The 14,782-nt window shown below is 33.2% G+C and overlaps 1 protein-coding gene across 1 annotated transcript in view; it reads right to left on the reverse strand.

The window, feature by feature from the left end:
- Positions 1–2,935: 2,935 nt before the first annotated feature.
- LOC125067929 overlaps positions 2,936–14,782 on the reverse strand; it is a 316,383-nt gene continuing 304,536 nt past the window's right edge. Inside the window, exons 8-9 of the mRNA XM_047676827.1 lie at positions 3,194–3,398; positions 2,936–3,137 (exon numbers count right to left, since the gene is read on the reverse strand). Of these exons, the coding sequence (XP_047532783.1) occupies positions 2,936–3,137; positions 3,194–3,398 (407 nt within the window). The remainder of the gene's footprint in view (positions 3,138–3,193; positions 3,399–14,782) is intronic.

A 14,782-nucleotide genomic window follows, 5' to 3' on the forward strand; every position in this document is an offset into this window, starting at 1 on the left:
TAGACTGCATAACAATTTGTAAACATTTCATGCTTCTTTCGTCTTCTCTTGTCTTTTGAATCGTCGGTCTCAAATTACACATCGCGAAATTTATACCCTCATTGCACCCAAATAATAAAGTATAAGTATCGCTTCAAAAACGTTTTTGAACTTAAAGCGTTTCTGACGTAATGTTATGTTTTACTTCAGTCACGTGTACATACAAGTTGTCTTAGTGTGCGTTAGATGACTAAGAATAAAGACAGCAACAAAATACAAATTTATGTTAAAGCTTGCCGATAAAATTTAATACAGGGAGCGGAGCGCCTTCGTGACTACATTTCTTAAAAGATAATAACAACTTAAAAAAAATACAATGTAGACCGCACTGAAAACATAAATGAAATATATGTAGCATCTTCCTAAAAACAATCTTTTAGTTTTAATTAAAAGTTTAACTAAACGTTACATAATATTAAAAATTGTAACCAAATGTCATCCATTAAAGTTAGATGTTTAAAACATACAACAAGATTTAACCATATACAGGATTCCAAATTCAAAATTTGGTAGCTGTTAATTATTTGTAAAACAACTGAAGTTACTCCACTATTTAGAAAAGATACATCATCTCTTAGTATGATGTCGGGTTTCAATTAAGGGCGTTTAGATGAAGAAGTAATTCTTTTGAATTCGGAGATCAAGTCAGCTAAGTATTAGCGACACGCTCCACAATGACACTCATTACGAAGCAATCTTCTGAGGGTTGAGCATTACGAGCAACTGCGGGTAAATAGCGTCGTTCTACGTCACAGATTGAATAAACCAGTTCACATTAAACGAAAGGACACTTATCTAATGGTGTATTTTGAGAAAGATTTTTTCTTAACTATCTTCAATTATTCGAACTAAAGTTACTTGTCAACCGTAAAATAATGAGACAAGAGCAAGTTAATAATAGTGATGTTCTAATGTTTGAAAAAAAGGAACTGGTACGTCAATGTTTAATTCTCTGAAGAGAACTTAGCCGCTGAATTGGCGAATTTAGAGGCTAAGCTCGAGTCCTAAAAGCATCTGAGTTCGTCCATGATAAATCTTAAAGTTAACTTTATAATCATTACTTTAATTAAACTTTTTCAACATGACACTCATAAAGGCAAAATTAAATCGTGTGTGTTATTTTAGTGTTGTATTTTGCTAAATTCCAGTGCTCTAGTGAGTCCATACTCGCGAAATGTGTAAATTAGTATTTCCCACGAAAAAACATCATTTTTCCGACAGTTCTGAATACGCCACTAGTTCTCTTACTCGTAACTGATAGTTTCATTTGTGTTATTAACACTATTATATGTTGTCTCATTAATCATACTTTTATATATACTTTATATTGTAAAAGGTAGCGGATGGGCTAATGAGCCACCCTGTATTAAGTGGTCACCAAAATAGACAGACATAGACATTGGTTTTGTAAGAAAATATAACCACTCCTTACGTCACCATCTTGGGAAATGTTGAAATTTGGGAAATGGTAAAAAAATGGGAAATGTTATGTCTTGTGTCTAAAGCTACATTGGCTCACTCGCTCTTCAAACCAGAACACAACAATTTTGAGTATTGCTGTTTGGCGGCAGAATACCTGATTTATGGTTCTTACCCAGGATGGCTTGCACAAAGCACTACCATTAAGTAAAATATATATTAATTGTCTAAATAAGTATTCGGTATAGACGCTACTAATACACAACCTTCTGACGCACCTTGGCGTAGTTTCGAACACTATAGATACTAATCAAGGACAATAAGATTTTCCTATAGACAACTTACCATATCGCATATCACTTCGAATTTACTAATTATATGCGACATTGAATTTATTAATTATAGCATTCAAAGGGTACTGGTAGCAAAATAGCGTAAGTCTGTAAGTTTATTTTCAATATTTCACACGTGAAATACAAAGTGAGTTCTTACAAAATAGCACCGCAGCAGATTGCGGTAAAATATATTTTAGAAAGAAGGTCAAATTTTATGATTGCATTGAACGTATATCCATAAACCTACATATAAAATATAAGAGCTTTTGTAAAGATTATCACACACGACATCGAAATAGAGGAGATTTTTCTTAAACATAAGATATATATTTATATTAATAATTACGTGCAGCTTTACGATAGACCTGATCGTACCCTATCTAAAATTATAGATCGTTAGAAAATAATGATTTTTTAGTCGACAACACACATATATCTGCAAAATTCGTATAATTGAGTTATTTCGATATTAAATTCAATGACATGAAGTTCAAAAATGATTTAAAGATCAAGCGCACCTCGCCGCTGGTATTATACTTGACCATTATCCGCGAGTTGCCCCCCAGCTCCTGGTGCTCGGGTTTCTTGCGACCCCTGTATCCTGAGTTAAGACTGGTCCGATGTAGCCATAGTAGCAAATCAAATTAAATCAAATTCCTTTATTCAATATAGAAACGTTACATTTACTTATTGATTGTCAAAGTAAATACTACCACCGGTTCGAAAAAGAAAATACCCTGAAATGAGGAGAATCGGCGAAAGAATCTCAGAAAAGCCGGTAGTTGTGTAAGATAAGAAAGCTACGAGTATACCAAGTACAGTAAATAACATCTTCATTAAGTTATTACAGTGATTTATGTTAAATTATTAAGGTAAAATAGGGGTTACCTGCCTTCCAAGCTGCTGCTTAACCGTCCCTATCCAGATCAGTCTTTTTTTGTCTCGCTGGCAAATTGCTTTACGCGTTTCCTCCATGTCAAATGGGGGGTATGTGGGACACTCCGGTGCCAAGGACGACACTAGTGCGGCCTATTACACCGGAATACCTACTAAAGAACCAGCGGAACCCTCTCAGTCTTTTTTTAGCGGGCGCCACAGGATCGCTTTCGCATGCTACCGTGACGCCCTGACGGTCAGCACGACTATGAGGGCCTCAAATTCCTAGGGGTGATTCCCGCGGTGCTGAAAAGCCTCTGCACCACCCACGCAGCACACTCAGTTAGGGTGTGGTACGTCGAGTCCACTAGCGCACCAAACTCGTGGCAGAATGGTGACACTTCCCGCCACGCTATCCCGTGCAAGTACTTACCGAAGCATCCGTGCCCGATAAATACCTGCGTCAACCTGAACGTGAGCGTGCCACGTTTTCTTTTGACACAGAGACTCAAGTGAGGACGCACCACCTCCACCGTCCAGGCCCGCCATGGGTGATCTGGGCTTGCTGGGCTATGGTCCGTATCCGGCTGACCTCCGCCGACCCTGGATGTTCGCCGCCGTTCCTCGTCTCCGCCCGGAACAGGTACACCTCTGCGGGCGCCTCCGCCTGGAGTTCCCAATCCTTGTTCAGTCTGGTGTAGTCGTCGTCAATGTTTTGTATCAGTTCTTCTAAATTTTTAATTAATCATTAAGCCAGTTATTGTCAAACTTTAAGCATGTAGGTTGGAAGGCCGCAACAATTTATTTTCCAGGTTATAAAAATAACGAAAGTTAAGTTAACTTTTTGCTGAAATTATATCCGAATAAATTGTAAGAAGTTTACTTGGATTATAATAATGATCTAATATTTTCTCTAGACGTGTTCTTTGTAAGTTTTAACGAGGAGACTAGCCTTGTACTTTATTCCGTATTGTTATTATTTTTTAAAACAGAAAATGGAGTTGTAGTACCAAAATAAATTATTATAATTTCGGCAATTCATCTCTGTCTATTCGCAGTTATTTCACCTAGTTTTGGAAGAAATTCCATACACACACATAGATACTTGTATATTTACACATACGTGCACCCGTCGAGCGTACGTAACAATATATTAACTGTATTTACAAAAATAAATAGTAAAAATACCTTTTTATAAAAAAAGTTTTTATTTAAATGCGCTAACAAAAAAAAAACTTATAATGTCATTTCACATTTGACACAATTTATATGATATAAAAACTTGTCGCGAGATTTAAGTACTCGTATCACCCGTGCATACTTACATTGTAAGCTAATTATAAGCTTGTAAAAAGATTATATTCTATGAAGCGACATGAAGGAGCAGGGCCTTTTGATATATCAAAAGGCCCGGCTCCTCCACGTCGCTCACTCTAAATTTTATTCAAAACTATTTTGGCATGATTAAATAACAAATATTAGCACAAAGAAATGATCGTATTTATATATTATAGAAATGCTCGTAGGCCCACATACAGCCTACACCTACACCTTTCTTAACAACGCATCTGCAAGCCCCCCGGTGTTGCAGATGTATATGGGAGGTGGTAGTTACCTTCCATAAAAAAAAAAAAAACATTTATTTAGGACGTCTATGTAACCTCATTCGTTTGTTAAAAACGAATGGAACGCGTTAAAATGCAAAGTTTTAACGGAGTATCGCCTATTTGTTAGCGGCCACCAAAAAATCTTTGCCATTCGAATGGCGTATCGCATCCATAAATTCCCTCCGAGCACACTTCGCACACTTCCGAGGAAACGAAGACCGTAACTTAAATTTTTTTCATAAAATATATCAAATGGTATTTTTCAGGCACATTTTATAACTTCGTTACGTTTGTTTTTCGTTTCGTAATTTCCCTTCGCCTCAGGATATGGAGGTGTTTTCGAATTCAATGGTTATTATATCACGGAATTCGAGGGATTACTTTGTTTTCATATAGCATCTAAAGTAAATTGTTTTATTCACAGTTTTGATATTTTCTTTCTAATTATATATATGTATTTGTAGTATGTATGTGTAGTAGTATGCGTAGTTTCAGCTTATCAAACATATTGTACTGGGGTGTAGAAGGCATCTTACAAACCAAGGTCATTGGGACAGTAAGAGGTCAAATGGCTTATTTGACAGTTCTCTTCAATAGCTTGATCTTCAGGCTTGATTTCCATCAGCTGTGCCAGTTTCTATGTATCGTCACTCTAGTTAGCTGAAGAGCGTTCATCGCGACATCAAGGCCACGGCCTCACTTCCAGAACACATATACTCTGACAGCAAATTGTGGATTTGGATTGGTATATTATTACGAGGTTAACGCTCATATATACATAGTATTGTTGTTTTTCGGGTTAATGAGTGAGCGAACCACTGTTATAACAGGCACGAATTACAACTTTGTTCTATGTGTATCTTTGAAAGATATAAATTGAACAATGTAAGTAACATAAAACTGTTTAAATAAGTAACATAAAACTGTTTAAGATGCACAAATAATGGTTCTTATCACTAAGCATCTTTTTGTTCTCTTATTTCGGTTTTTAGCATTATTTTGGCAATTATTTCCGAAAAGCTCTAATTAAAATTAAAACACTTTAATTTGATTTTAATTCAATCTGTGTATATATACATATATAAGCAGTTGCCACGAGGTCTCTGAAACTAGTCTCTTTTTGATTGACTTGTAATTTTGTATAATTACTAATTTCACAACGTGGATGCTCATTATGAAAATATTTTTGGTGAATTCACCCCCTAAAGAGGTAAAATTGGGATCGAAGCACTGCATTACCAATAAAACAATTTCCGTTCAGATGTTTCTTATTCATGCGTGGTATTAACTGACTAATTACAGGAGGCTTTGAACTATTGCCCTGTTTCTACTCGTGCTCAAGGTTTCCACTCGGTCGCGCGCGCTCTATAACTTGCTAATTTACACTCTAAAGTAAAATCTTAATGTTGGCTATACGAGTCACGTAATCTAGTTAGTTGCAACTACATATGTCTGTCAAAGCCCACAAAACCACTATTATTCGAAATGATTGAAACTGATACTGTACGCATTCGTGTTACAGATTCGTAAGCTGATCGAAATAACTGCCAAATTGATTGCCTATTTCCTGAATGATTAACGGATTAGGACATATAAAGGAAATGGCACCTTTGAGTTAGACGTATAATAATTATGGAGTATTGTGTTAATATAATTGATATGACATAATATAATATATATATACCTTATGATTGTTATTATTCCCATTCCCCCTTAATCTGGATCATGGTGTATTTCGGTTTGGTGGTATTTTACCACAATGGTGTGACGTGCTACCTATCCTACTACAGATTTAAGTACCCTATATTTGTTGTAGACTGGTATGGTAAGTCCATTGTAATTGTATCGTTTTACTATTGGCTAGATATAAGGCTGCAGATCCCGCGGTCCCGGGCTCGGGGTCAAGGTCGGAAAATTCTCAGTAACAATCCGGAGTCTCGAAGTTGGAAGTGTTTTCAACCCCGTGCCTCGGAGAGCACGTAAAGTCATTGGTCCTGCGCCTGAACTCTTTCCGATCAGGAAGAGACATATTCTTTTTTACGTCTAACTGAACAAAATTCTTAACCAATATACATAAAACTTACATGAAAAGACGCTTCGCAGTTATAAATTATAATTACAATAATTTATTAAGAAAAAAAATTATTACAGTTTTTAAATTTCGAATGTTATCGAGACAAGCGTGAATTCGATTCAATGTTCTTCAAAAGTAATATTACAGTATCTTTTATATATACGTGCTTAGTTTGATGCCATTTCTGGGGTATGTTCTGATAAATGAACAAATACGATCGAGATGACCCATGGCCACTATAGAAAAAAAGAGAACAGTTTCGAAAAGAAATAATATTATCAAAAAATATATATGTATTTTTTTATTGTTTTTAGATTTATAAAGCGGATTTACAAAAAAGTTCAATTTGTAAAAAGGTATTAAATAACCCTTTTGCTGATGTGTTGTTAGTAAAAACCTTTATATACAGATGTAAAAAAAAAATATGTCCGTTACCGGCCTAAAAGCTGCCAAACTGTATAAAATTTTGTCCGGTTTTTTTTGAGTGCTCAATTTCGTAAACGAAAAATGTTTATATTTATTTAAAGACGAGCTGGCTGCCGGCTTCGTACTGGTTAAATAAATATTTCATTATAACACGCTCCGCGTATTTTTTCACGCGCTTATTTAATATGACGTTATTCTATTATTTCTAAAGATATAGAAATTCTTCGAATAGAAAAGTGTGATACGTAATATTCGCTTACATGAAACGCTTACAATGAATACGCTATTTATTTTAATAATGATTAGTACTTTGTGACATTTAAAATACTGTTGTCGTTATTTTTTCTCTTTGTTTTAAACACAAAAGTTTATTTTGAACAAAATTTAAAAAAAAGATGTTTTCGTAGTATTTGATAGTCACGTGAGAGTGGCATATTAAGTTATGTCTTAAAAAATATAAGCATAGAGTTCCTTTAAATAAATACATGTTTCTTATTATTTTAATAATATATAGCGTCCAATTATAAGTCGATGATGGAGGCGGAAAGGGGCATGATGGCATAAAAGAGAGTCCTGCTTGACGTCACGGCTTACGAGGTGGTCTTAACTCCGAAGCACCGCAGGGCGTTTCACAGCGATCTAAGGTACCATTAAGATTATTAAGTAATTTCTTTTAAAAGAGATCTTTCTGAGCTAGAGTTATATATATTCTATTATTATATACTAGATTTAAATGGCGCGAGTGGCAAAAAAATATTACCAATTTTAAACAAAAATCCTCACATCTTACCAGATCTAATTCCCTTTTTGGACACCAAATGCTATCATTTGGTGTCCAAAAAGGGCATAGTACTATTACTATGCCCTAAGTGTGCCTATAAGAGATGACTTTTAGTGTTAAGATTATCTATTATTTATTGAGCTGAAGATATTTAAAGAAATTAACATCACTCTATAGCAATTCTATTTTATAAAAAAATCTATAATTTTTTTCAAGGTGAACCTTCCTTATAGTTCAATTACATACAAAGCGTGAATTCAACACGCTTCCTCAACTGATTTTATGAAAGAAAATCTGCCTAAATCCGACACTAGCAGACTGACTGTTTTGACAGAGATTGATGAAATCCAGGAGAGACGTTTGATAATCACTTAACGAGGCGTGGAAAATTCACCTTTTGGAAAATAAACCTACATTAAAAAATACTTATGTCCTTGGTTACCAGTGCTAAAGGTTTAATTTCTACGGAGTACTAATTGTCGCGTTGACTTTACTCCTGTTTTAGGGGTGTGATTAAAAAAAATAATGTCATTCCTTGTGGTTCAATATTGCTACATAGCAAATTTCACCAAATTGGATTTAGAGGTTTGCCCTTGAATTGCGTTTTGATATTATGTATGTATTTGATTTCGTCATTAAACTTTATAGTACGGACATGACGTAAGGAGGTACTTTTTAGTCTTGAAAATTACCATATATAAATATAGCAAAGTATGTCAGCGAAAACAAGTTTTATAGTTCCACTTTCAAAGTTGCTATAAAATGTAAAACACGTTATCAGGACTTAAAATTTTAACACATATTTCGTTAAAGTTAGTTCAAGAGTTTTAACTTGACATGAAATAGGTAAAGATTTTTCGAATTATAAATTAATGAGAAATACGGTTTCATAAAAGCCCGTCTGCGTAGTTATTACTAACTCAATCAACTCACTCAATCATTCAACCGTCAAGATCATTGTATTAATCAAATCTTAAATAAACCTTAAATCAAAGGCTGAAAATAGTTTGAGCGAGCTTTTATAATTATTTTATATAATATAATATAATATGTATAAAAAAATGTTTACATTTTTTAAATCAAAACCAAAATATACTTTATGCAAATAGGCTTTTATAAATATACAATGCTACCGGTTCGGAATGTAGATTTTAAATATAAATTATATACATAATATAATATATTTTGCCTGAAAGTCAACAAGTATTAGCTCCACGCTTTTTTATCATCTATATACCTATTCTCGTGTCGAGTAATATGCTTTATTTATAATTTTTTTTGACTTTTTCATTAAATCAAAATGGAAAAAATAACTTTATTTATTTAAATTTAAAGCCACCGGTTCCGAATTTAAATTCTAAGAGCAGAAGAGGCAAGGACTCCGCGATAATTATCTTCCATCACATTAAGTTTAATTTATCATCAAAATCAAAAAGTACTAATTCCATACTTATTGTATATTTCATTGCCTTTATAATAATGTATTGAGTAATATTTCTTATTTATTAATGTATGTCATATGTGTACGCGAACTGGCAAATGGGCCACCTAATGTAAGTGGTCACCACTGCCCATAGATATAATAATAGTTTCCCATATTACCAATGCTCCGACTACCTTCAGAATTAAAATGTTATGTCCCTTGTGACTGTAGTTACACCGGCTTACTCACTGTATGGCAGTATTGCTGTTTGTCCTACCCACACAGACACCTAAACGATTTACCTAGACGGACTTACACAAGGCCTTGCTACCAATTGGTGCTATTAAATTTTTTTCGTATATTACATTCAAATTAATTAATTGAAGCTAAAAAATTCTGCGATAATTAAAATTATCTTTGCGAAGTTGGAAAAATATTTTAATAAGTTTGTCTCTATTTCTATCGAACAAGCTATTCAAATTAATGTATGTGTTATAAAAGGATATCCTCTAGGCTTCTGGGAATTGAACAGTGTGAAAGGACCCGAGGGTAAAATTAGTTTGTCAACATCCAAACCAAGGATTATAAGTGTGTTCTGGGAACAAACTTTAAGATACTGGTGTTATTATAATAAATTAGAATAAATTTATTAAAATAAATATTTAAGGATACTTTTTTTAAAATAATATAAGTAAATTAAGCGAAATTGGGTTTGTAGACAAATATTCGTTTAGATTAAAAATATACTTTTTGTGCTGTTTAATTAAACGTAATATGACGACTGTCATATCTCTTTGTCATTTCATAAGTAATTCTGTCTGTCTGTCTATTTAGTATGTTTTAACTCCGCGTAAGGACATATTTTTTTGAAGTGATAACTTTTTATGGGAGGATAAGCCGCTTCGTTACGTAACGCGTTACGGCGCCAGTCTGTCTGACTTACCTTTTTTTTATGCTTACGGCGGCGTTAGGTAGGCTCATCTTCTTACTCTAACTCACAGCGTTAGCCGTATTTCGGACAGTTTAAGTTATCACTCCTGTCGGGCGTCCCAAGACGCACACGTATTATGCCTTATACCCGACTATCAACACTTAAAACGCGAGCAACCCGCGGACGGAAACTAGTCTTACATAAATATAAACTATTAGTACCTAATCTACTAATTAATTTCGATATGCACGTATTTCTCGGAGTTTGAATTCAGGACCTTGGGATCAGAGGGCCACGAGATTAACGTGTCAGTAAAGTTCGTGCGTGAAAAAATAGTACTTTAAAAACAGAAGGAAAATTTATCATCAATCAAAAGTCATGAGCTCGCTTTGAAAGAAAACAAATTTGCACGTTAGATGTTTAAAATTGTGCGAAATCATAAACACCATTTGCGTTCGATCAAGGTTTCCTTATCGCTTAATTTCCTTTCCAAAGAATATTTACACAAAAAATACTTGGAAATGTCATGAGAATTTATTTCCTATCTGAAGAAAAATATTACCTGTAAAAGACATGTTTTAGATAATGAGTTACGTCGAATGCGATTAATGTATTCTAGTTCTTATTTTTATAGTAATAAGGGTTGTATTATGTTGAAACGTGTTAACGTATAAGACAATGTTGCAAATATTTCACTCATCTTATTACAATAGCTTCTAACGCGAAGGGCACCTGTGTTCATGTATGCCCCAGGATAACGGTAGATTTTGCATGAGGAAAAATGATTCCTATTATAATTACAATGAATACTTGTAATCTCTAATTTATATATATGACTTATATAAGAGAATATGATGATAAATAGCATGGATGTAGTATAAAATTATAAGCAATAGTATTCATGGCTTTAAATTAGTAGAAGAGTGACTTTTTGAATCGGTAGGATAATGTTTCAGTTTTTACTAACGGTAATGTTCTATACAAGATCCGTATGATACCACTGTCAACTTAATAGTCACTTTCATGCAAAATACATAGAGTATTTGGCGTGAAAGTATGGTGCTTGGTGCGTTCCGGTTTGAATGGTTAATGAATCAGTTTATTTACAGTACTAAGACAAATAAATTCTTACAATTTTGATTATAATATTTCGAGTGCCTATTTTTATCAGTTGATCACATCCATGTAATAAAAAAGACAATAGAAAAAGATAGATATTTAGCCTTCATAAATTACAAAAAGGCATTTGATTCTATTTTTCATAACACTATCTGGGATGCCCTACCTGTCAGACAAATGTATTAACATCAACAGAGGGGTAAGACAAGGTGACCCAATATCACCTAAATTGTTTATAGCGATACTACAAAATATGATGAAGCATCTACCTTGATCAACACAAGGAATTAATGTTAGTCGGTTCTTGAGTCATTTAAGGTTTGTAGACGATATTGTCTTGCTATCAGAAAATCCTGAAAAATTAATTGTTATGATAAATGATCTACAGACTGCAAGCAATCGTGTCGGTTTAGAAATGAACCTCAGCAAAACAAAAATCATGATCAATGACAAATGATACCTATCTTAACAAACAATGAGCCAATCGACTATGTACAGGAATATATTTATCTAGGGAAGCAATTATCATTTAGTACGAAAAGAAACGTAAAAGAATAGCCTCAACCTGGAAGAAGTTTTGGGCCCACAAAGAGATATTAAAATCACGGCACCCGATGAAATTAAAGAAAATTGTAATAAAACTAGTTTTTTAACGGATTTAATCGCGTCACGGGCAGACGTGACCACGAACACTGCAAAGTGCTCGAAACGTCGGGATGTTAAAATAAAATAATTAATATACGCGATTAAATCCGTTAAAAAACTAGTTTTATTTCAATGTGTAATAATCGCGAAAATCTAAGACAACATTAAAAGAAAATTGTATTAGATTCAGCGATACTATCATGTCTAGTCTACGGTTGCCAAAAATGATCATTCGATACAAAATATAAGACAAAAATTCAAGCCACACAAAGAGCAATGGAGAGAAGTTGTCTAGGAATCAGTTTAAGAGACAGAGTGAAAGCAGTAGACATTCGCAACACAATTAAAGTGACTGATGCCATACTCATTGCTAAAACACTAAAATGAAAATGGTCTGGCTATTTATCAAGATATACCGATGAAAGATGGACATTTGCAATTACAAAATGGAAAAGACCAAAAGGAAGAAGAAGCAGAGGGCGACTTTGCACAAGGTGGCAAGATGAATTAGTGTCAGTTGCATAAACTGGATCAAAAGACAGAAGCGTGTGGCAGTCTTTGGAGGAGGCTTATACCCGAACGGGTCCATACATTGAAAAATTACAACTAAATAATTTATTTTAATATTTAAGAACTGATTTTTAATATATAATAATTTATTTTAGTGTTCAATCTTTGAATTTAATGATTAATAATTAATTTGAATGTTTAACAAATTTTTTTTTTTAAATATGATAGATACTATTCAATTGAATGGGAAATTATTAAAAACAAATGTGTAATTTATGCACTACATAAGCATTATTAATATAATTTTTAAATTGTTTTGAAAACATTGCGAATAAATATGCTCATTATATCACACAGAAAATTTCTACGAAATCGCAGATAGGTTTTAAATGTCATATTTTATTTCAGTTTATGTACGATGCAAAATAATGTACTGAAGAAATTCAATATCATTGTACCTGGATCACATTATCTCATTAAAGTCCTACTAATTGACGAATATATGCTATTATAGCCTATTCCAGTCACAGTGGGAGTTTAGACAAATAAATAACTTTGATACTTTGACTTGAATAATCAATGGTAAGAAAAATTGAGTTAATATATATAAAAAACGTAGGTTTTAAATCTGACTTATTTTTGGTAGGTCATAAACATTAACGTTGATTGGCTGATATTAATGTTATTGTTTTGACGTATGCACTGTTTGCGTAACATAGCTAATCAGAATTAAGATGTTTTAAATAAACCATTAGTTTAACCAATCAGAGTTCAAGTTTTCAATTCTAATGATCCTAAAAATATCGCACATTGTAAATACCTTTAATATGTCATTTTGCAGTTGTCGTTAGCGCAGTCTTTTCGCGATAATCCATTGTTTCGTTTACCTTATACATCAAGTTAAACTGTATAAATTTGTTTGTACATGGAAACTTATAAAAATATAATTAATATAACTTCTGGATGTGGATCTTTGGGTTATAATTAATGTCGGGAAGTGCTCTTTAGTTTTCATCTGCTAAAATAACCTTTAATTTCGTCCCTGAAAACATCTCGAGGAGTAGTGAATATAATAATTTGAATAGTAATACATTGACTATATTTTAATGATAATTTTTAATTCAATTTATATTTTTAATACATATTGTGTAATATGATAGTGCATGGTGAGACTAACTTTTAGTAGTAGAACTTTTGCCTAGATATTTTTGAAATGGTTTTTTTTTTAATTTGATATAACATGGTATCTACTGTTGGTTGTCTTAATGAAAATAAATCAATATTGACACAGGCTTTGTTCCTAAAAAAGTCATATGTTACGTGAAAAGTAAAGGATAAGTCGTATCTGTTTAGTTCTATTTATTTTACCCGAGCGAAGCCGGGTTATCATCTAGTCTGAAACCTTGGAGTATTAAAAAAGAAAAAAAAATATGCTATATACGATATTCATTTCCATCATATAAACCAGATGGCGTCTACCAAGTGCAAATGTTAAGCTCATAAGTAGCAAAAATTCACATTCCTAAAAGTACTCGGCTTATGAAATCGTGATGTTTGAATCAGTATAGTATATTACACGATTTCTCATTAGCTCTTTAACAGCCGAAGCGAATTTCAAAAATATCTTTAGTTTGTGTAAATCTTTCAAATAAATTATGAACTCCTTAAGAGCTTGAATTAATGATTTGAAATTGAGACTTGGAATAATTCATTGACAAGGGGAAGAATAAAGAGCTGCAGTTTTTGACATACATTTTTGAGACTGATTTTGTTATTTTTATTTCGGTAATTTTTTTTCTTAAATACATTTTTAATCTAACTATATATGTATAAAGTTCGTTGGTTTCATTTAATGCTCATTACGCCTAAACAGCTGAATATTTTGTCATGAAATTTGCACCGTCATATTCAACGTGTTTCAGATAAGGTTTTTTGTTAAACATTAAAACACGAAACACGAAATCTGAATCTCAAAATCATATAATACTGTAATTCAATGTGTAACAGAGCATAAGCAACGCGTGGCCTCGTGGGTCTGTTATTTAATGAATATAATACTTGAAATTCAATATATAATAAAATATTAATCCAACATACACCTAATACTTTTATTTTTATATGAAAGCAGAATGGCTAATCAAAAATCAAAACAAAATACTCTTTATTGCACACCAGTAAACAAAAAGTTGAATCACATTTAAGAAAGATGCACAAGAGGCGGCCTTATCGCTGAACAGCGATCTCTTCCAGGCAACCTTAGGGTAGAGGAAAGAAACAAAAATAGAAAGAGGTAGGTTATATCTGTACAAGGCAGATATAAACATAATATATGAACTTTACTTAGTGAGTAGATTAGAAGATCATCTGGCTAGTGGTAAACCATTAGGTAGCAATGGTCCACCACTGCTTATATACATTGGTACTGTAAGCAATGGAAACACACACTTTAATACACAATTAAAACACTTACATGGCCAATGAACCGCCAACCATGGTTACACCGTGATCCTGTAATTACACTGGCTCACTCAACCTTCAAACCGGAACACAGAAATACATTTGATGTCGCCGGGAATACGAAATTAGTTTAAGGAAAA

The sequence above is a fragment of the Vanessa atalanta genome, chromosome 12 (genome assembly GCF_905147765.1).
Source record: "Vanessa atalanta chromosome 12, ilVanAtal1.2, whole genome shotgun sequence".
In the NCBI taxonomy this organism is placed as follows: Eukaryota; Metazoa; Arthropoda; class Insecta; order Lepidoptera; family Nymphalidae; genus Vanessa; species Vanessa atalanta.